Genomic DNA, 20,649 nt, shown 5'->3' with positions numbered 1-20,649 from the left:
TGGGCCCGTGAGCCATGGCCACTGAGCCTGCGCGTCCGGAGCCTGTGCTCCGCAACGGGAGAGGCCACAACAGTGAGAGGCCCGCGTACCACAAAAAAAAAAAAAAAAAATTATAATATAATGCTTTCTGAATAAAGATGGTTTGGAAAATTCAGTAAATTGAAAAGTAATCCCTGTAACTTCACCACCCAAAGCACGTCTCTTGGTATATTTCTTTCTAGTCTTGGTTTTTTGTTGTGTTTTGTTTTGTTTTGCATACTCCAGTGTGCCGGTGTGTCATTTATCAATATGTAATTATTTCCCTAAACAAATGCTTTTGCTTGAAGGTGGGATTCTGTGTTCCTTAAGGAGCTAGTCTTCAAAATAAATTTTCAGGTAACTTTTACTTAAATGGGGAATATTTTCTTTTTTTGCCCCTTTCTAATATTTACTTAAAGAATTGTTTTTTAGTTCAAATATTGCAAAGAACCAAAATATTTTAATTACATCCTAACAAATGATTATTAAAGGGTAAGTTGTTTCAGAGTAAAAATAAATCCATTTTGTTGTGTCTATTAATTAGTTTATGTTTTGGGGTCAGGAAAAATGTATGTATCATTTTCTTGTATGGGGGCAGGAAAGAAACATTACATTCTTGGCAGTGGTTTTTAATTTGTTAAAGATTTTCCTGAATATATCCTGAGAGGAAGTAAGGAGGGAGAAGACTTGAGTCCACATTCCAGTATCTTTTGGATCATGACTCCTTTAAGAACTGGCATTATGGATAAAAAATGTATTCTGTTTACTTGTAACTGTGCTTTCTGACAGTTGAAAGAAGAAAGCTGTGGTTACATGGCTGTTTCACATTAAAAATCTGGTCACATAGTGTGGTCATTTGTTTCCTTTTGCCATGTCATCTGTAGCACATACATAATTTTGTTGAAGGGGATGTGGTATAACTTTTCCTACAGATGAATATAGCTGTAGTTGTTCAAGTTTATTTTAGTAATAACACCTGTGAAGTGACTGTTGGCTTTAATTTACAGCTGGGTTTCTCAGCCTCAGCACTGCTGACATTTGGGGCTGGATAATTATTTGTGCGGGGCCGTTCTGGGCATCGCTGGGTGTTCAGCTGCATCCCCGCCATCTACCCACTAGATGCCAGGAGCAGCCCCTCCTCCAGTTGTGACACCAAAAGTATCTCTAAGTACCTCCAAATGTCCCTGAGGGGGCAACACGGACCCCTGTTGAGAACCACTGATTTATAGCACTCCTTTCCAGTTTTTTTTTTTTTTAAATCTTAATTCTGTTTTTTGGTGTTGTCTGACTATTTGATATATTATGTTTACATTTTCCTAGGAATCAGTTCTTTTTCTAGCATTGTTTGAATGGTAGTAACTTCCCTAAATGTACCATATATACTTTAATTTACAACAATTTATATAATACAAGGCAATCCTCTTTTTTCCCAATATGAATATTAAAAAAAGAAGGAAAAAAGAGCCAGTGCTTGTATAAACTTATAGAGACATAAATGGAAGTATAATGCTTTCTTATACTATTTAATTTGTTAATTTAAAAACTAAATTAAACTAAAAAATCGCATATTGTAATAAATATTCTAATAAGAAAGTGGCAATAATAATAGCGTACCATATAGGGACTGTGATAAGAGGTTTAAAATGACATAATGTGGGTAAAGTAACTAGACAGAATCTGGCACACAGTATGCACTAAATATTTGCTATGAATATGTAGCTATAAATATTTGCTATAAATATTTCTTTTCCTTATTACCACACTTATTAAATAGTTTTATTTAAACTCTTCGTGGTTGTCTTTGATGTTGTCTTGACAGTTATCACTGGAGCTACTTTTTGAGTCATCTATCACTGTTTTCCAGATGGTATTATCTTTAGTTCTGTCTAAATTGAGGGATAGCAGTTTTTGAATTTTGTGTTTGCTCTTCCTTATTTGCTATTTATTATCTCCACAATTAACCATTTAACTGTGTTGCTTTTATAACTGATTCAGAAAAGGTTTACAACCATATGAACACTTGGATTTATAAAGTCATATTCCCTGAAATAATTACAAAATCAAGATTAAATTTATACGGCTTCTTTTCTGCTGATTAACAGTGACCCAGAAAGTAGTATCAAGAAGCACTTAACAAGAGTTGATAGAATCAAAAGGATTACTTTTCATGGTAGACCAGATTATTTTTGTGTTTCTTCATTACACATAAATGACCTTCAGTGTTTTACATTTATGTTTTCTGTGAATTGGATGTCATTTCATCTAACTGACTTGGCTATAATAGGGGAGGCTGAGCAGTGTGAGGAGAATAAGAAAACACTCAACATAAATGATGGTAGAGACTTTAGTTTCCCTCAAGCCACAGGTGTGTAGTTGCCACACACCTGAATGGTAGTATAGGCAAGGGTTAGCCACACTTTAAGAAAAATAATCTCTGCAGTTCCTGTTTTTAATCTGAGCTCATTTATTTGGCTCACAATTAAGTATAAATTCTTACTTTAAATAATTTTTGTGCAATAATTATAATGGTCACAGGAAAGAGAAGCTCAGTGAGAGCTCTGCTGCTGCTAACAATATAAAGGTATAATATCATAAATAGAAAATTTGGGTTTGTTTCTTAAATTCTTCTTGCTTTGCATGTTTTAGTCTTTTAGTTAATTATTTAAATGAAGATTCCATTTTTTATTTGCTTTTATAGGTCAACACGATGGACCATTGCCCAGACAGCATGCTGGATTATTGCCAGAATCTCTTATTTGGGCATATATTGTCCAACTGAGCTCTGCATTGCGTACCATTCATACAGCAGGTTTGGCATGTCGAGTTATGGACCCAACAAAGATTCTGATAACTGGCAAAACAAGGTACTAGCATTTTGAGTTTTGGCTTCTTTATTGAGCAGCTAACCTATGACAGCTTAGTAAGCATAGCATGATGATTTGTTTTAATTCTACCTTTTCATATATTCCATCCAGAAGAACTGCCGTGACTTTGAGTTCATTTGTAAGTTTTCTTAAAATGTTGAATTCTTAATAAGATGCCTGGTTATTAACCAAGATCGTGTGAGGGTTTGGGAGGTATGTATGGTTAAGGTTGGGGGGATAGCAAACAGTGTCAGTACAACTTTTCTGTGTACAACTGTGGTTCTCACATTTTGTCACGAGTCCCAGTATTCTGGAGGGCTTAGCATAGGCTGTTGGGCTCCACCCCCAGTGTTCTCATTCAGGAAGTCTGGGGCGGGGCCTTAGAATTTGCATTTCTAACAAGTGCCTGGGTGACTGATGCTGTTGCTGCTGATTGGGTTTCATGCTTTGAGAACCAGTGATAAAGGGTTAAGTAACACAGACCTTGACTTCACTAGAGTTTTATTTGAGTTGCTGAAATTTTGAGAGTTGTCTTGGGTAGCATAGCATGAAGAGCTTAAGGTCTAGTACCAGGTTACCTGGGTTCATATCCTGGCTCTGTTAGTTACTTAATTAACATCTATGTGTTCAACAGTCTATGAGACAGGTACTATTATTATCTCCATTTTCCATATTTGTAAGGTACCTGCCTCGTAAGATTATTGAGAGGATCAAATGAATTACTACATATAAAATGCTTTGGAAAAAAAAATGCTTTGAATGTGCCTAGTACATGTTAAGAAGCTAACTAGTTCTCTTTTCATGAATAACTAATAAAGAAGCAGCTTGGTTTGGTGAAAAGACCACTGGCCTGGTAGTCAAAAGATGTGTTATAGTCCTGGCTTTATCCATTCCTGACTTTTATAACCATAGGCCTATCACTTGATGTCTGTGATGTCATCTCTAAAATGGTGATTGATAGAGGTTATGGGGGGTAGGACAGGAGGTAAGACTGGATAGGATTCTGAGATCCCTCCTAATATCGTAAGAAATGTTCAATTTCCAGTAGTATATAATTTTTTAAAAATCTCATTTTAATTATTTTCTTTAAATTTTCTGGTCTTTAAAGGTTGCGAGTAAATTGTGTTGGAGTTTTTGATGTTTTAACATTTGATAACAGTCAGAATAATAATCCATTGGCATTAATGGCTCAATACCAGGTGAGTAAGAATTAACGTGGATACTTAATAACTTAAGGCTTGATTTTTTTTTAAAGATAAATTTTGTTTATTTTAAAGTTTTTCAGGGTTTTAAGTCTAGATTTCAGTTTATGCTGGGGGTGGTCTCTATGCAAACTTTGAACGTGTATTTTCTTAATCCCTGTGCTGTGTTTAGTGTAGAGCCCTTATACGTTGGCATATACAGAATTAATGACAGTGTCAGAGACTCCAGCTGTTTGAATGAAAATGCATTTATTTGACAAGGAAATTTGTCCTCAGCATAGATTAAAACATTAATTAGTCAGCTGAATGAAATATATTAAATGACATTTTACTTTTTTTTCACTTTTTAGTGTGTTAAAATCACACCTGTTATTTTTACTTTTAGAATAGTTGTCCCACTATCAATCCAAAATTTTTATTTTCAAAGGAAAATTTTTGTATTGCTGTTTTCTAAATGATTTTTTTTCTTTTGCTTAACCAAAGCCTATCACTCACTTCTTGTACATTATTAGAATTTGGTTATAGTCTGACTTCATCATAATATTGTGGATTTAGGTCCCATTTTGTTCTTAGCTATTTAGTTTTTATTTCTTGATTAATACAATGTGTAGCAGAGTAAGAACCTACCTCTGCAAGGAGCATTAAGTGTAGTTGCTTTTGCTTTGATTACGCTGTGCAAGTAATGTAGCTATTTAAAGTAAATACTTCGTATCATTCAGTTTGTATTCATATTTTTTGGAGGGTATGCAGTTGTCATTTTAAGACAATGTTAGTTTCTTTCATGTAAGAAATCTTTGTTGTTTCTGAACATGTATTAACCTACAGAGGTTTGATGTAAGGCAGAATCTCTTGTTTACATGGAGAAACAAGGAGGAGAATACCTTCCCTTCCCACTGTCCTTCTCATTTCATTCTCTTTTCTTGAAATCTTTGAAAGATTTAAGTTCACTTTATGAGACAGAATTTCAGAACAAAAGGAAAGACCAGAAGGAGAAGTAGAGTCCAGGTAGTTTTTAGTATTACAGTTGATTCATGCATAAACCTCTTCCTTTGCTACTGGACCGTGGACAGTGCAGTCCCCAGACTTAGAGCCACTCATCACATTCAGTTGTATGCAGCCTTTACCCAGCTTCTTCCCCTCTGCTGGTGCCCACCTACCCCCAGCGGCAGCCAAGCTGTTCTGGTTGGTAGCACCATCTAGTGGGATCTCCATGGAAGAAACTGGCTACCCACCCTCCCAGCCCCCAGCCCCCAGCCCCCAGCCCCCAGCCCTAGCAGCTTTCTTCTGCAGAAGGGAATTTGCTCCCTCTTTCTTATCCAGGTTGGTTGTTTCTTAGCTGTTTTCCTGCTTATCTTCTGTCTTATACTTAGTGCCTAACTAATTGGCTCTGAAAATTTTTCTTCATAATCTTTGTGCTCCTGAAAGTGACTGGTTATTGACTGTTAAAATACTAGTGATCTTTATATATCCAGGAAAATAATATTAAACTTTTAAAGAGAAATCAGACATTATTTAGAACCAGTGCCATCAACCTCTATTGCAAGTATTTGGAAACCCCATGTTTCCAGTTTTGCTTTTTACGTGCAGTCTCGTGGTATCTCTTCAGTCTTTTCTATTCTGAATAGTTCCTTTTTCTTTTTAATTACTTGTATAAGATAAGACTAGCTTGATTTTGTTTTTCTGTGAGTATCACATCAGTGTTGTTTTCCATTTTTTATTTGCAAATGTCCGTTATTGGAGTTATATTATGGGTTGTGTAGTTAGTTACCTTGAAAAACAACTCTTCACAAGAAAAAATAATCCCAGAGTTTCAAAACAAATAACTTTAAAGTAAGGATTTGGGGCAACTTGGTAAGTTAGGAACTGCCTTCATTCATAAACTTGGGCTACTTTCAACCAGTTGTCACCCTCCCTTTATTTTTCAGCGGTAAAAGTTGTATCAGGTTTTCTTTTCTTTCCTTTTTTTTTTTTTTTTTGGAGTGGGTATATATGTGTAGATTTTCCATATAGCTTATATAGTAAGGTAAAGGAGAGAATTAAAGGTAGTCCCAAACGGGGGATTGTGATTTCACAGAGAAGAGGGTACATGAGAAAGGAGTGCATTGTTTCTTGTAGTCTATTTTTCATAGTCTGTTTCAGACACGTGAATAGAGACTGACTTTCAGTAAAATGGACATAAATAGAGCCATAGATAGAATCAGAGAAAAATCAAGAAGTCAAGAATCAGGAAGAAACTGAAAATGAGTTGGGGGGAAACCTCCAGAATTCAACAAATGGGGGGCAAAGCCAGATGGAGGTAGGAAGCAAAATAACAAATGGAAAATTATTTAGCTGGGAAATAAGGAAAGGAGAGTTACTGAGTTTTTACGATGTTAAACTCTCTTAATTAAGCAGGACTTCATTAACCTCTTTTATTTAAAAAGATCAGTTCTGATTTAGTCTGGATTATGAGACATGTATACTCTATTTCTAAAAGTGGGTATTCCCACCTTGAGTCAGCTTCAGAAAGGTGGCGTTTACACTCAGAATCAGATGGCCTTATTTTTTATACCCATAACAGTCCTTCAGCTGTCTTGCACTTTGGTTTTCTTATCTCATAACAGGGAATAACGGAATGTTCTAGGTGGGAGGTTTAGTTACAGCATCAATTCAGGGTGAAGCTAAACTGAAGATTTTACTGTTTGAGGGTTGGGAAGCTGTGTGTTGCTACATGCTGCTGAAATACTTAAACAATAACAAGCTTAACTTTGCTGATGACATTGGACTGAAACACTTGTAGAAATTTACAGTTAGCTTTTACGTGTACTGATTTCTCTCGATCAGCATTTTTAGGATTTCATTAATATAACTGTGAATGTTTTCCTTGATCTTGAGAATGACCGTGAGGAACCCTTCCTGAATTCAGTCACGGCAGAGCCATCCGGAGAACAGAAACGCCACAGTATTCGCGCCCCTCTCCTTGTCACCTTCCCCCCTGCCAGCCTGGGCCCCTAACTCTGCCACTAATGAAGTTTCAAAGTTTCTCTGGCATGAATCCTTGGCATCTCTTTTCCTGATAGATTCAAAGCTGTTTGTCTAATCAGTTGTTCCGCTGATTATAGGATCTCAGGCTCAGCGTCAGATTCATATGTGCTAGATTTGGGTAAAGTTTTAAATTTGAACTGTTTAATGTTATCTTAATAATGGAGTTTGTTTTCCTTTTATTCTTTACTATTTGGGTAGAATGTTGTTAAGGATAGCTGTATAGTCCTAAAGTTTCATTAGTGATTGCCTTGAAATACTCACCTGATTTTGCAAATACACCATTTATAAACTTCCACGAAACCAGTGATTCTCAACCCTGGCTGCATATCTGAATCTCTTATGAAGGTTTGAAAAATACCAATACGTATATCTTGCCCCAGACTAATAACACCAGAAGAGGATGAAGGGATAGCCACTGGATGATTTTTTGTTTGTTTTTTGAGCTTCTCAGGTGAATTTTAATGTAAAACTAGGTTTGAAAACTCCTATACTAAACCAATATTCCATAAATAAACATGTATCCAATAATTCAGATGAGATCCCAGATTGTGAAGATTTATGTAAGTTTTCTGTAAAAATGACTTCAGATGATTTCATTGAACTCTGAACTACTCCATTGTCTCCTAGGCATGTGATCATTAATAGTTCACCTGCCAAGCAGGGCCACCTGGGGTGACCGTTCTGTTTCCTGGAGTTTTAATAGGTGGTAGAGAGCTTACCTCAATTCAGCCAGCTGTCTTTTAAAAATTCCTTTTGAAGGAAAGCCTCAGAGTGGGAAATCTTTTAAAAAAAAAAAAAAAAAGGGGTAGGAAATCAGGTGGTTACAGAGCTCAAAGATCTTTTATAGTACAAAACGGTCTGTTTGGAAACAACGGCAGATGGAATGTCATGGGGGTTTGCAACATTGTCAGTGTGTAGGGAACCTACTCTGAAATCAGGTAATGCTGCTGCTGTGTTTGGAATAAGGGAATTACTTTTCTTCAAATGAACTCTCACTATATTTTGTGCATCATGGAAAATGAGAAAAGTGCCTATCGTGAGTGATCACTGTAAAGCAACTAACTATATGGTAACCAACCTCAGATTTCTTGTAATAGTAAGGATATCAGCTCTATTTAAATATAAAAATTTAGAAAAAAAATTTAAAGCAGCAGTTCTGCAGTTGGCATGTGAATTGCTTCAGGTAATGTTTCTTAAAGTATCCCCCAGAACTACCTTCATTAGAATTACCTGGGTGCTTTAAAAATGTTGGGCCTGTTCCCATACCTCCTGAATGAGAATCTGGGGTGGAGCAGCTCAGAAATGGTCTTGTTAATAAGCTCCCAGGTGACTGATAAGCTCCAATACCTGGGAACCTTGTGCTGAGTTCTTCAGCTTCTTTGTAAAGATGCTTTTTCCATGCAGGCAGTAGTGTCAGTGTATTAAATTTGTACCTATAAAAGAAAAATTAAAAGTTATATTTATTCTTTCATGTCAGCAAGCAGATCTGATATCATTAGGAAAAGTTGTGTTGGCTTTGGCTTGCAACTCTTTGGCAGGAATTCAGCGAGAGAATTTACAGAAAGCCATGGAACTGGTGACAATCAACTACTCCTCTGATCTGAAGAATCTGATTTTGTAAGTTTTAATATAATAATCATATGAGATAAGACAGATTTTTCATGAGGGCCTTTTAACAGTGATTTTATTTTAGTTTCCACTATTTAAAATCAGGCAAAACATAATTAAACAACTTTTAATTTCTTTGTTTTTATTGCTAAGTATGTATTTCTTGGAGTAAATTCATAAACCATCACTTCTCGGCCTTTTGGCTAAGATCAAGTGTAAATTCATAAACCAGTGTGTTTAAATTAGTTATTGATGTTGTAAACATTTGGCGAAAGGCTAGACCCTGTAAAGCTGCATTGGTATCTATGAGCTACATATGACCTTTTAAGTTTAAATGAATTAAAATTAAATAAAATTTAAAATTCAGTTCCTCAGTTGCACCGGCCACATTTCAAGAGCTCAGAAGCCGCATGTAGCTTCTGGCTAATATACTGGACAGCGTGGACGTAGAACATACGCATCATCTCAGAAAGTCCTGTTAGTGCTGCTCTCCAGAGAGACCAGTGTCTTTGTAAAAGCTGTCATAAGTAACCTCACCTGCAGCCCGGTCCTGTGCTGTGTGGCCCAGACACCTGTTCCAGAAGGCACATGTGTGAGGGTCCCTATGCTTCTTTCTCCTCCTGTGTCTTCATACTCCAGGGAATCCTTGAGCATAGGTCTGAAATGATCTTGGCTTAAGAGAAGCCCACTGTGGACTGCAGTCACAACAGTCTAAGATGGGTCTAACATCGGGGATTCCAGGGGATGGACAACCATAACCCTTATTATAAGTTATTCAAGAGAACAGATGCTAGGAAGTCTCTTTTGAAATTTTTTTCTATGATGTTCTAGAAGCAATTAGAGCTTATTGATCCTTTTCAGTCTCTTTTAGCTTCCAGCTGTTCCTTCTGATCTTTCTGTGTAACCCTGGATGATCCAGTTTCTTTTTGGACTAGCCCTGTGGTATGGAATTGAGGGATGGAGGATGGGGCTGCCCACCTGTGCTTTGTTACGCTGGCATAAGTGTCCTGCTGGTGACAGAGCACTGGAAGCCAGTGGTTACCTGGTTCCTTTTAATAATCAAATAAGTTGATTTCTCTTTTAAATAAAAATATTTGTTTCATATATTTTCACAGCAGTGATTTCTAGCTGTAGCTTACAATACCTAGGATGTCTTAAATAATCTCAAGTTATAATTTTCCTTTTTTAAAAAAGTGAGAGTAAAGGATATAAATATACTAAATTGGCCATAAGTTAATAATTATTGAAACTGGGTTCATGAGGATTCATCATATAATTCTCTTTCCTTCTACAAATGTTACGAAATGTTCCTTAATAAAAAATGAATAAACAAAAAGGTCATACTTCCATACTAACCAATAACTAAAATATACAGAGTAGTAAACTGTGTATCATGCACTTTTGAACTGATTGATATGAATTAATTCACCTAATTCTCCCAATAACCCTATAAATTAGGTACCATTATTAGCTCCGTTTTAGAGATGTCAAAACTGAGGCTTGAAGATGTAAAGTAACTTGCCAAAAGTCACATAGCTTATACATAGTTAGTATACATATACTATACATAGTTAGATACAAATATGTCAGTAATTACAGATGAATAGCCAAGACATAGATTATCCACATGAGTTTATAACTGTTCCTTTATTCAACAAAAGAATGCCTACTATATGTCAGATGCTGAAGACGCTTCTGAATAAGATGAACAAAATTCCCCGTCTTCTGGAGCTTCCACCCATTATAATGGGGAAGACTTAATAAACATATAAACAAGTAAGATGTTTGCAGATAGTGATAAGTCCTATGGAGAAAATAAGGTCGAATTATAAGCAGAGAGTGAAAGATTAGGAGGCTGCTTTGATGAGAATGGTTAGGACATGGCTTACCTATCAGAATAAATAGTAAGAGATGATTGATAATCATTGTATTCTGACAGGTGGCCTTTTGAAACGTGTAATATTTTTCTGCCTTAGTTATAATGATAGAAGAAATTGATTCAGTCTTTTCTGATGTGTGTTAGTGCATGAAGATTTCTCAGAAATAAATATACCATGACAGGTGGTAAATGAGGTCACAGAGCAGGAGACAGCTTCCTAAAAAGCTGAGGCTTATTTAACGTATCAAAATGGAAGACCTAGTTTTAGTTTCAAAAACTATTTTTGAAGAGCAATGGAAAAATTTCCCCATCTACAATCACCCCCATTTCACCCCTCCAAAAATATTTGTAACAATCTTTTCATCTCCCACTATTGTAAAGAGGGTTTGAGAATGGAAATATGGTAAGTCTAACTCTACCCAGCTTTCCTTTCTCATTTTCATAATAGTAAAACATTTAGAGAAAGAGACATTTTTACAGTTTTTTCCATTGGCTCTTAAAGTTTTCCAGAGAAAAGAAATATAACTACTAAGCTTTAAAAATGAACTCGACTTGCATGAAAAAATTTTTTCCGAAGTTGTGCACACTAACATGCTGGCAGCAGCAGTGCCCGTGTGCTTGGGGGTTGTGTTGTTTTGTGAATTGCGTGGTTGGCATTCAAGTGATCCTTCTCTATTTTGGTTAGATATTTGTTGACTGACCAAAACAGGATGCGAAGTGTAAATGACATCATGCCCATGATTGGTGCTCGATTTTATACTCAATTGGATGCTGCTCAAATGAGAAATGATGTCATAGAGGAAGACCTTGCAAAGGTAAAGTGTGTAGTTAAAGGAGTGTGTACACACCTGCATCTGTGTGTATCAATAGATATAAAACAGAGTAATTACTGTGCTGAATATAGTACACAGCTGGCTAAGATTGTTTGCAGATATTTTTGTCCAAACTTAGTGTTCCGTATTTTGATTTCTTAGGTCCTCTGGGCATTTGCTTTGTTCTTTTTTGTTTGCGGCTTTGCTACAGTCATGAGACACAATCTTGATTTTTTTTTTTAATGTGAATTACTTTAATAATTCTTAAAAATGGACAGCTGTAGGGGGCAAGGAATAAATCACAAGCTTGTGATTACCATACACACACTACTATATATATATATAAGATAGATAACCAACAGGGACCTACTGTATAGCCAGGGAACTCTGCTCCATATTCTGTGATAACCTGTATGAGAAAAGAATCTGAAAAAGAGTGAATATATGTGTATGTATAACTGAATCACTTTGCTGTGCACCTGAAACTATCACAACATTGTAAATCAATTATAATCCAATAAAATTTTTAAAAAAGAAAAAAATGGACAGCTGCATAATCTTCTTGAGTATTACTATTGAATGAAATGGACATGTTGTATTCAAAAGTATAACCAGAAGGTGGGGATATTAAGATTTATTGTTTAAAGGTAATATTGGTACAGGATACCAGTTTTGTAAACTTTTGCTTTTATATTCAGTTAGCTGGAACATTAATATTCTCTCTCTTTTTAAAATGTTTTATAGGAGGTTCAAAATGGAAGACTGTTTAGGCTTCTAGCAAAATTGGGAACAATCAATGAGAGGCCGGAGTAAGGATTTACAGTATTTTACAATGTGTTTTCAATCAAGGGCACTATTTGGCGTAACAAGAATGAGTATACCTTATTCTTACTGGTTTTATCTGGAAAAAGAAAAATTCTCATGTAAAGTGACCTTAAGCCTATTGTTAGCCATTAGGGTGTGGTTTTTTAACCACAGCTTACGTTGTGGTTGTCCTTAGGGATTTCACACACACACACACACACACACACACACACGCGCGCGCGAACAGAAAATACACTGTGTTAGAAATCTCTGTTGTGGTTTGCGTACGAGGGTGCATTTTCTGCCTGTCAGTACTGCCTCTTCCCTGTCTCCTTTCTGAAGCCTGTTCAGTTCAGGTTACCTTGGTCAGATTAGATACTTCAGATGTTTCTAGCCGTTCTTCTGCTAAAGTGCATTATTTATAGCTGTCGTATCAGTGACATTGGAATAGCATCACCATCTTACATTATTTGTTGTTTAGTTCTGCCTTGTTTGTAAGTTAACCATATGTTCAAGAAAGAAGCAAGTTTGGTGTTTGTGCGTTATACCTGTCCAAGACAGGTAGAACAGTAGTGCAGCTGTTGTGACTGTAGTATAAGTTGCATTTCAGGATTGTTACCTCTGTTAATAGAGATAGGTGACAGGTAAATATCATTGCTTGGGAGAATGTTTTGACCACAAAATTTAAGTTCCCTTAGCTTTCTTCAAAGTTAAAAGATTCAATTAGCATTTTCCCTGATGATTTTTCTGAATGAAGAGAACATGACTATATGTTGAACCATTTAAAAAAGACTTTCAGCTGCTTCTTTCTGGCATTTATCTCTCTATTTAAAAAAGTATAATGCTTAGAGCGCTGTTCCTTGATTTTTCCTTCAGTGTTTAAATTTTTCTTCAATTTGTAACTCAGCTAATGACTTTGTCCTGTGGAAGATGAGGCTTTCTCTCTCACACCCCCTTCCCTTAACTAAGTACACACACATTGTACCGCTTAACCCATGAATTTTGAGATAAATCTTTATTCAGTGTTGGCATTGTTAGAACAAGGTAAATATTGTTCGTAGCTGCCTTGCATAGTAAATCATGACCGTATTTCCTTTCTTTTGTATTTTGTTTTTAGATTTTTGTTTTCCTGGTGTTAATTATTGTCTTATATAGAAAACTAAACAAGTGAAAAAATATTTACCACTAGTTCATTCCAGACTCTCTGCCAGAGTTCTAAAATACCTTTCCATATGGTCAAAAATAGGTAACCTGTCAGTTCCCTTTTTTCCCTCCCCTTAGAGAAATTGCACCTGGAGCCTCTGCCCTTTACTCTCTGGGCTCCTTGGCTTCAGGCCTGCTCACACTCTCACTTTAGAACCTGAGCTTCCCTGTGCTGTTCTCATTGTCTCTCCCTTTGTGTTGCTTGCCCTGTTTCTTGCTTTTTTCCTTGGTTTATTCTTTTGATTTAATGAAGCACAGCCTTCAGTAGCTTCCTGAGAAAGGTGAGTTTTTTGAGTCTTTGAAAGTCTGAAAATATCTTTATTCTACTTTTATACTTTATTGATAGTATGATTGGGCATATAATTCCAGATTGTCCTCAGAAAATTCTTTTTATTAATTAAATCTTTTGAATAGATTTTATATGAACCAATTTATTAAAAAGTAGAAAAGGGTTTGCAGTGAAAAATAAAAAATCTCTCTTTCATACCTGACACCCCCAGTCTCCCCAGTTCCTCCCACCAGTCTTTTATTAGTCTCTTGCACATATTTCCCGAGTTACAACTGTATATTCTTATCACCCCTGTCCCCCCACTTCTAAATATCTACAAATTGTAAACCATGTTTAGTGTTCTGTTTGTTGCTCTTCTCTCATAACAATATATTTTGGAAATCTTTCTCTTTAGATGTGTTTAGTGTATGCTCAACACTATTGTCAATAGTTAACAAATATGACCTAACTTAATCCTCCTAACAGCCCTGTGTTGCTGGGTACTGTTAGTATTCCCTTTTAACCCAGAAGCTGAGGCATAGAGAGGTTAAAAACCTTGTTCAAGGTCACATATGAGTCAGGATTCGAATCCAGACAGAATGGTGGTCCCAGAGTCCATGCTGTTAACCACTGTGCTGTGCTTCCTCATAATTTATGGCCATGTAATAGTCCGTCCTGTAGGTACACTGTAATTTATTTCTCCAGTTCCTTATTGATGGGCATTTGAGTTGTTTTCAGCCTCTTGCTAGTATAAGCAATTCTGCAGGGACCGACTTACACGTACTTAATTTAGTGTGTGCACAAATATGAGTTCGACTGTGATCGTTAGGTCAGCACCGTTGTAATTTGTGACTGTAATGATGGCCCTTAGACGGGTTTACCAGGCACAGTGCATGAGAGTCTTTCACCAACAACACTTCTTTCAAAATTTCGATTTTTGGGGCTTCCCTGGTGGCGCAGTGGTTGAGAGTCCGCCTGCCGATGCAGGGGACACGGGTTCGTGCCCCGGTCCGGGAAGATCCCACATGCCGCGGAGCGGCTGGGCCCGTGAGCCATGGCCGCTGAGCCTGCGCGTCCGGAGCCTGTGCTCCACAACGGGAGAGGCCACAACAGCGAGAGGCCCGCGTACCACTAAAAAAAAAAAAAAATTTCGATTTTTGACAACCTAATAGATGAGAAATTAAATCTCAGTGCAGGTGTTTTTGGTATTTACTCATAATGAGCATGTTGCCTATCTTTTTGATTCATTCATATTTCCTTTTCTGTCTCTCCAGATCCTTTGCGCATTTTTGTTTTCAGTTGGATTGTCTGTCATCTTGATGTACAGGAGCCAGAGAGATTTACCCTTTGTGATCATTTTCTTTGAAGTTTGTCATTTTTCTTTTGACTGCTTAATCTTTTCACACGTAGGCATTTTTATGGTAGTCTAACTGATCAAACTTCTTTTGTACTTTTGGATTTTGAGTCATAGTAAGAAAGTTAGAAGGCATTTCTACTCTAAGATTGTGAAGGGATAATCTTGTAGTTCCTTCCAGAACACTTAAGGTTTCAGTTTTTTCCTGTTAAAGTTTTTTATATATTCAGAATTTATATAGGATGTAAGGTACGAATCCAACTCCCCCCACCCCCAGACGACTACCCAGTGGTCCAGAAGCTGTTTATGGACTAGTCTAGCTTTTTCCACTGGTTTATTAAGGCAGCACCTCTTTCACACCATCATGATTGACATTTTAAAATCTAGTGGTGTTAGCTCTTTCTTATCTCCATTTTATTGTTTTTTGTTGTTTTCCTAAAACTTAAATTATCTGTATAAATTCTAGAATCAGCTTGTTTAGTTAAAAAAATTTTTTTAAACCTGATGGTATATTTATTAAGTTTATTGGTAAACTTAAGGAGCATTTGTGTTTTTAGATGTGGAGTTATCTTAACCAAGATAATGACATGTCGTTGTATTGCTGATGTCTGCTTTAGTGTTCTTCAGTGTTTACATTGTTCTTCATATAGTTACAGCACACTAAGTTCTTAGGTATTTTTTCTTGTTACTATTATGAATGGGAACTTCCCCCCATTCTGTCTTCTTAGACTCCTTGTTATCGTTGTATGTGAAAACGATTGATTTCTATAAATTTTGAACCTTGGTACATTAGTGTTTGGATAGTTTTTCAGTAAATTCTTTTGGGTTTCCCAGGCATATAATTGTGTCTTCACATAATGACAGTATATTTCCTCCCTTCTAATTTCTATACTTTTGATTTCTCTTGAGTGATTGTGTTAGCTAGTACCTCTAGTACGTAGTTAAGTAATAGTAATGATAGTTTTCTTTCAGAATTTGAAGCGTCGCTCCATTGTCTTTTAACTTCCAGACAGACTCAAAGCCATTTTCTTTCCAAATCCTTCTCCACTCCCCATGCTTTTAGGATCTTTTTTTTTTTTTTAAATCACTGATGTGCAGAAATTCACAACGATGTGCTGTGGTGTGTGTGGGTTTTTGATTCATTCTGGTGAATCAACAGGTGGGCATTTTAATCTTGGGAATTTATGTCTTTGAGTTCTCGGAAGCTGTCTTATTGTTTCTTTGAAAACTTTTCGTCTCTCTTTCTGGAACTCCCATTGCTTAGCTCTTAGGCCTTTGCAATTGATTTTCTAATATTCTCTTCTATTTTCTATATTGTATCTTTTTGTTTTACTTTCTAGGCAATAATCTCAACTTAATTTTGTCTAAAATTAAAGGGTTTTTTCCTAATCCTTTGAATTTTTGAATTTCTGCTATCATTTTTTAAATTTTCAACAACTTTCTGCTTTCTGCTTTCTAAATGTTTCTGTCTTATAGCATTTAATTCCTTTTCTCTGAGACTGTCAATTATAGATTTTTAGTGAGTGGGTTTTTTTTTTTAATTTATTTAACTTTTATTCTGTTCCCTGCAATATCTCATAGAAAAAAGAACAGTTTGCTTTGTTTTGTTTTATTCTGCAAAGGATTTCTGATCCTTGGCTGTTCATTCATATTAAAAATGACATCCTTAAAAGCTGGGGGAAGTTCCTTGTGGAGGCAGGGATTATATAATAGACTGTGTGATAAAGCAGCGTGATGTTGTTACGTATGGTTTTTGTTTGTTGTTGGTAGACTTCCAAATGTCAGTATTTCCCTTGGGTAGGTCAGCTTCTGCAGAAAAGAATCTTCCACCTTCCGTTTGTTGTATGAACCCAGATACATGACTGTAGTGGGCTTACCCCTCCTTGTTCTCAGAGTGCAGATCTAATTTTTAAATGTGATCTAAGGCTGCATGGTCTGACCTCTCCCTTTTTATCCTTGCTTCAGATGTGTTTCTTTCCTTTTACTGTCCTCCTCGCCTCTAGTGCTGTCTTTGCCTGGCTTTTCACCCCTCCTTGTCCTTACTCTGCACCCCTCCAGTTCTGCTCCCTCTCTTCTCTTCTCTTTTCTCCCCCAACCCCATCCAGCTACACTGACCTTTCCTAAGTTTCTTAAGTGCTCCTTGCTCTGTCCTTTGCAAAACCTGATACCTCTGACTAAGGGGCACTCTTCCTTTGGGAAGAGCATCCACTCCTTCCCTAGAAAGCCTTCCTTGCTTTCCCAGGTGAATTCATGTTTCTGTTCTATACCGTATCCCTTCTTCTTAATAGCATTCTCTAAATAAGCAATTACTATTTGAATGTCTGTTTTCCCCACTAGCCTGTAAGTTCCATGGGTCACTGAAAACTTAGCAGTGATCATCTGGTCAGTTTTCCAGTTCTTAGCAGCTCACTTTCACATCATCACATGATGGTAGGAAACCAGAATCTACCCCCTTTTTGCTTTGTAAGCATTTCCCTGTTTTATGCTCCCAGTAAAGCAGAACACCTATCTGACCATCTCTCTCTACCGTATGACCTAAGGGTGGAGGAGGAAAAGGATAATCTCTTTCAACCTATTTCTAAAGATATCTGAAGACATTTGCTTTCTTCCCCATTTTATCTAATGGTAGGGCCCTAAAGAAGGAAGTGATTATAAAATAGGAGTGTGTAAGGGGGGTGATTGCCTTGAGAAGTGGCAAGTGGTATTCATATACTTTCATGTTCAGTGAGATTAGTTTTTAAAAACCTATGGGCAATCTGGACATAAAATTTGATTTAAAAAAAAAACTACACACAAACCCTACTTTCTGATTTATTGTAGAAAACAATAAAATTCAACTAGTTTTGAGTCTGAAGTATAAACATATAGCCCTGTGGTATACAGCATGAGTTACTGAGGTGAAATATTACCTTCCCCCAGGTTTCAGAAGGATCCTACCTGGTCGGAGACTGGAGACCGTTATCTGTTGAAACTCTTTAGGGATCATCTTTTTCATCAGGTGACAGAAGCGGGCGCTCCTTGGATTGACCTCAGTCATATCATTTCTTGTCTTAACAAGGTAATTTGTATCTGGGCTTCTAAGATCACAGTGCTGTTACCTACAATTTATAGAGCTGCATCTCCTACAAATACTAAGAGACTTAAGAAATTAAGATGTAGTCTGCTATAGTATATAAGACATTTTATTAATAATTATTAGGTGTACCTACTTAATAACAATTTGTAGAATGGGAGGTTTTTTTTTTTTAGATGTTGGGCGTAGGAGTTTATTAATTTATTTATTTTTGCTGTGTTGGGTCTTCGTTTCTGTGCGAGGGCTTTCTCCAGTTGCGGCAAGCGGGGGCCACTCTTCATCGCGGTGCGCGGGCCTCTCACTATCACGGCCTCTTGTTGCGGAGCACGGGCTCCAGACGCGCAGGCTCAGTAGTTGTGGCTCACGGGCCTAGTTGCTCCGCGGCATGTGGGATCCTCCCAGACCAGGGCTCGAACCCGTGTCCCCTGCATTAGCAGACAGATTCTCAACCACTGCGCCACCAGGGAAGCCCCAGGGAGGATTTTTTTTAACGCCTACATGAATAATTTAAGAATTCTTCATTGTGGATCTTTCTGCTGTGATAAAATGTCACAGAAGGACTGCCTCCCACACCCCCGCCCCACTCTCTTTTATTTACCAAGTGTAGTTTGTTATAACAAACAAAGCAGTATTTTGTGTTTGAATATTTTTTAAAAGTTGAATTCCTTTCTTCTCAGTCATTGTGAGTCCTGCATGTCCTTAGTTCATGTGCTCTCAGCTGTGGGTGTTAATCAAGTGTTAATAATAGTGAAAACGCAGTACTGGGCATATCACTGGACCCAGCTGTGATAAATGGAGAATTAGAAGTGATTAGATGAAGTAAGCAGGTAGAGATGTATCATAATTTTGAGAGGTGAGCTTTGTGTTTTTGAAAGGGCCAGGAGAGGTGCGATTTATGGAGGGAGGGAGGAGTGCATTTTCCTTACGAATTACTTGGAATTACAGAGAGAATGGGTCTCCAGAAGTATCTCCTAGCCTTTGTGTGTAGGTTTATATCTAAATCCGGGGTTGGCAAACTGGCCTGTGAGCCAAATCCTTGTGCCTGTTTTTGTACAGCCTACAAGCTAAGAATAGTTTTTACATTTTTAAAGGATCGTAAAAACAAAACCAGCTAAGAAGAGTATGAGACAGAGGCTTGTGTTGATATATGGCCCTGAAATTTAGAACACTTACTGTCTGGCCCTTTATAGAAAACATTTGCTGACCCCTGGTCTAAACTGTCCCTAAATTACAAGGACTAGAGGAGAAAATACCTACGGTGGCACATGATTTAGAGCTGTTGGCGTACAGTGTGCTAACCCTTCAGGTAAAACACGGTGGTGTTTTATTTTTAAGCACTACTTTGCCGTGTTTGAATCTCCTTAAAACTCTTCAGAGCGTATTGTCAATAAGACAGAACAAGACTATGTTATCATTGAGCTAACCTGGTACAATTTGTATATTCATTTGCCCTTTTCCCTTAAGGGGAAAACATTTTTCGTAAGAGCAACGAGCGGAGAATAATTCTACCAGATTTTAGAAAACAGTATCCATAGTATCAAAGCACCAGTAATTAAAAATATGTAGAACTAGAATAAACACTGACAGGTGGATCCTGTGGAAATAAGCCATGGACGGACATCTTAAATGAAGATTATTTAATGAATATTAGGATAACTGAAAATTCTAAGAAAATTCTGTTTCATTTCATAAAATAGGAGTAAATAAAATTTATCCCAAATCTGAATATGTGACAATTTTTTAAGTTTGGAAAGCGTATAATAAATCAAGAGAGATGGATGGCCCTGTTGATGATATAAAAATTAAACTTTTGGGCTTCCCTGGTGGCGCAATGGTTTGGAGTCCGCCTGCCGATGCAGGGGATGCGGGTTCGTGCCCCGGTCCGGGAAGATCCCACGTGCTGCGGAGCGGCTGGGCCCGTGAGCCATGGCCGCTGGGCCTGCACGTCCGGAGCCTGTGCTCCGCAACGGGAGAGGCCGCAGCGGTGAGAGGCCCGCGTACTGCAAAAAGAAAAAAGAAAAAAAAAATTAAATTTTTACATAGATTATTTTGGTGGAAATGATGACAGAAATTAGATGGTAAAATGATTTGAAAGGTTTTGCCTTCAGAATTAGTTTTAAACGTATTTTAATGAATTATTGAAAAAAGAAGGAAATATGTACATTGAAAACTAACAAAAGTAAAGTGAAAATCTTAACGAAAAGTTATTAGATGGACTCAGGATTCATACTTATGTTTTATAAAGACCTCATTAAAATATTATTGCCAAATCCTGATAGATAAGGATTTGATAAAGATTATATACCGGCATTCACACAGGTGGAAATAACAAAAGTAAATGTATGAAAACATTTGGTAACATTAATGAAAAATGTAAATTAAAATAGCAAGGCACTCACTTGATATGGAGTTACTGGTAAACTGGTACAGCTCATAAATCCGTGGTGGTCTGTGTCCTTTGGGAAGCAATTTGGCTGTATGTATTAAGCTATAAAATGACCCATACTTGTTGATTCAGTATTTATACTTTTAAGTGTTTC

The 20,649-nt window shown here is 37.0% G+C and overlaps 1 protein-coding gene and 1 non-coding gene across 13 annotated transcripts in view; both read left to right on the top strand.

Annotated features, from left to right (window-relative positions):
• Positions 1 to 20,649, top strand: part of PAN3 (poly(A) specific ribonuclease subunit PAN3) — a 118,047-nt gene that overhangs the window by 93,405 nt on the left and 3,993 nt on the right. For 9 of the 12 annotated variants that reach the window (XM_033409383.2, XM_033409378.2, XM_004281762.4 and 6 more), the window contains 6 exons: positions 2,717 to 2,882; positions 3,991 to 4,081; positions 8,586 to 8,725; positions 11,281 to 11,410; positions 12,152 to 12,216; positions 17,956 to 18,094. In XM_033409383.2, coding sequence (XP_033265274.1) covers positions 2,717 to 2,882; positions 3,991 to 4,081; positions 8,586 to 8,725; positions 11,281 to 11,410; positions 12,152 to 12,216; positions 17,956 to 18,094 — 731 coding nt within the window. Of the gene's footprint in view, positions 1 to 2,716; positions 2,883 to 3,990; positions 4,082 to 8,585; positions 8,726 to 9,577; positions 9,659 to 11,280; positions 11,411 to 12,151; positions 12,217 to 17,955; positions 18,098 to 20,649 lie in introns of those variants that run through there. The other 3 variants (XR_004478082.2, XR_004478083.2, XM_049701124.1) reach the window with 3 other exon arrangements.
• On the top strand, positions 8,900 to 9,089 carry LOC117197469 (U2 spliceosomal RNA). Its single transcript, XR_004478116.1, has one exon. It is a non-coding gene; the product is annotated as a U2 spliceosomal RNA (small nuclear RNA).

The sequence above is a fragment of the Orcinus orca genome, chromosome 18 (assembly GCF_937001465.1).
Source record: "Orcinus orca chromosome 18, mOrcOrc1.1, whole genome shotgun sequence".
Classification (NCBI taxonomy): Eukaryota; Metazoa; Chordata; class Mammalia; order Artiodactyla; family Delphinidae; genus Orcinus; species Orcinus orca.
Note: the sequence above shows the minus strand (reverse complement) of the source record. Positions and strands in the feature narration are given on the sequence as shown.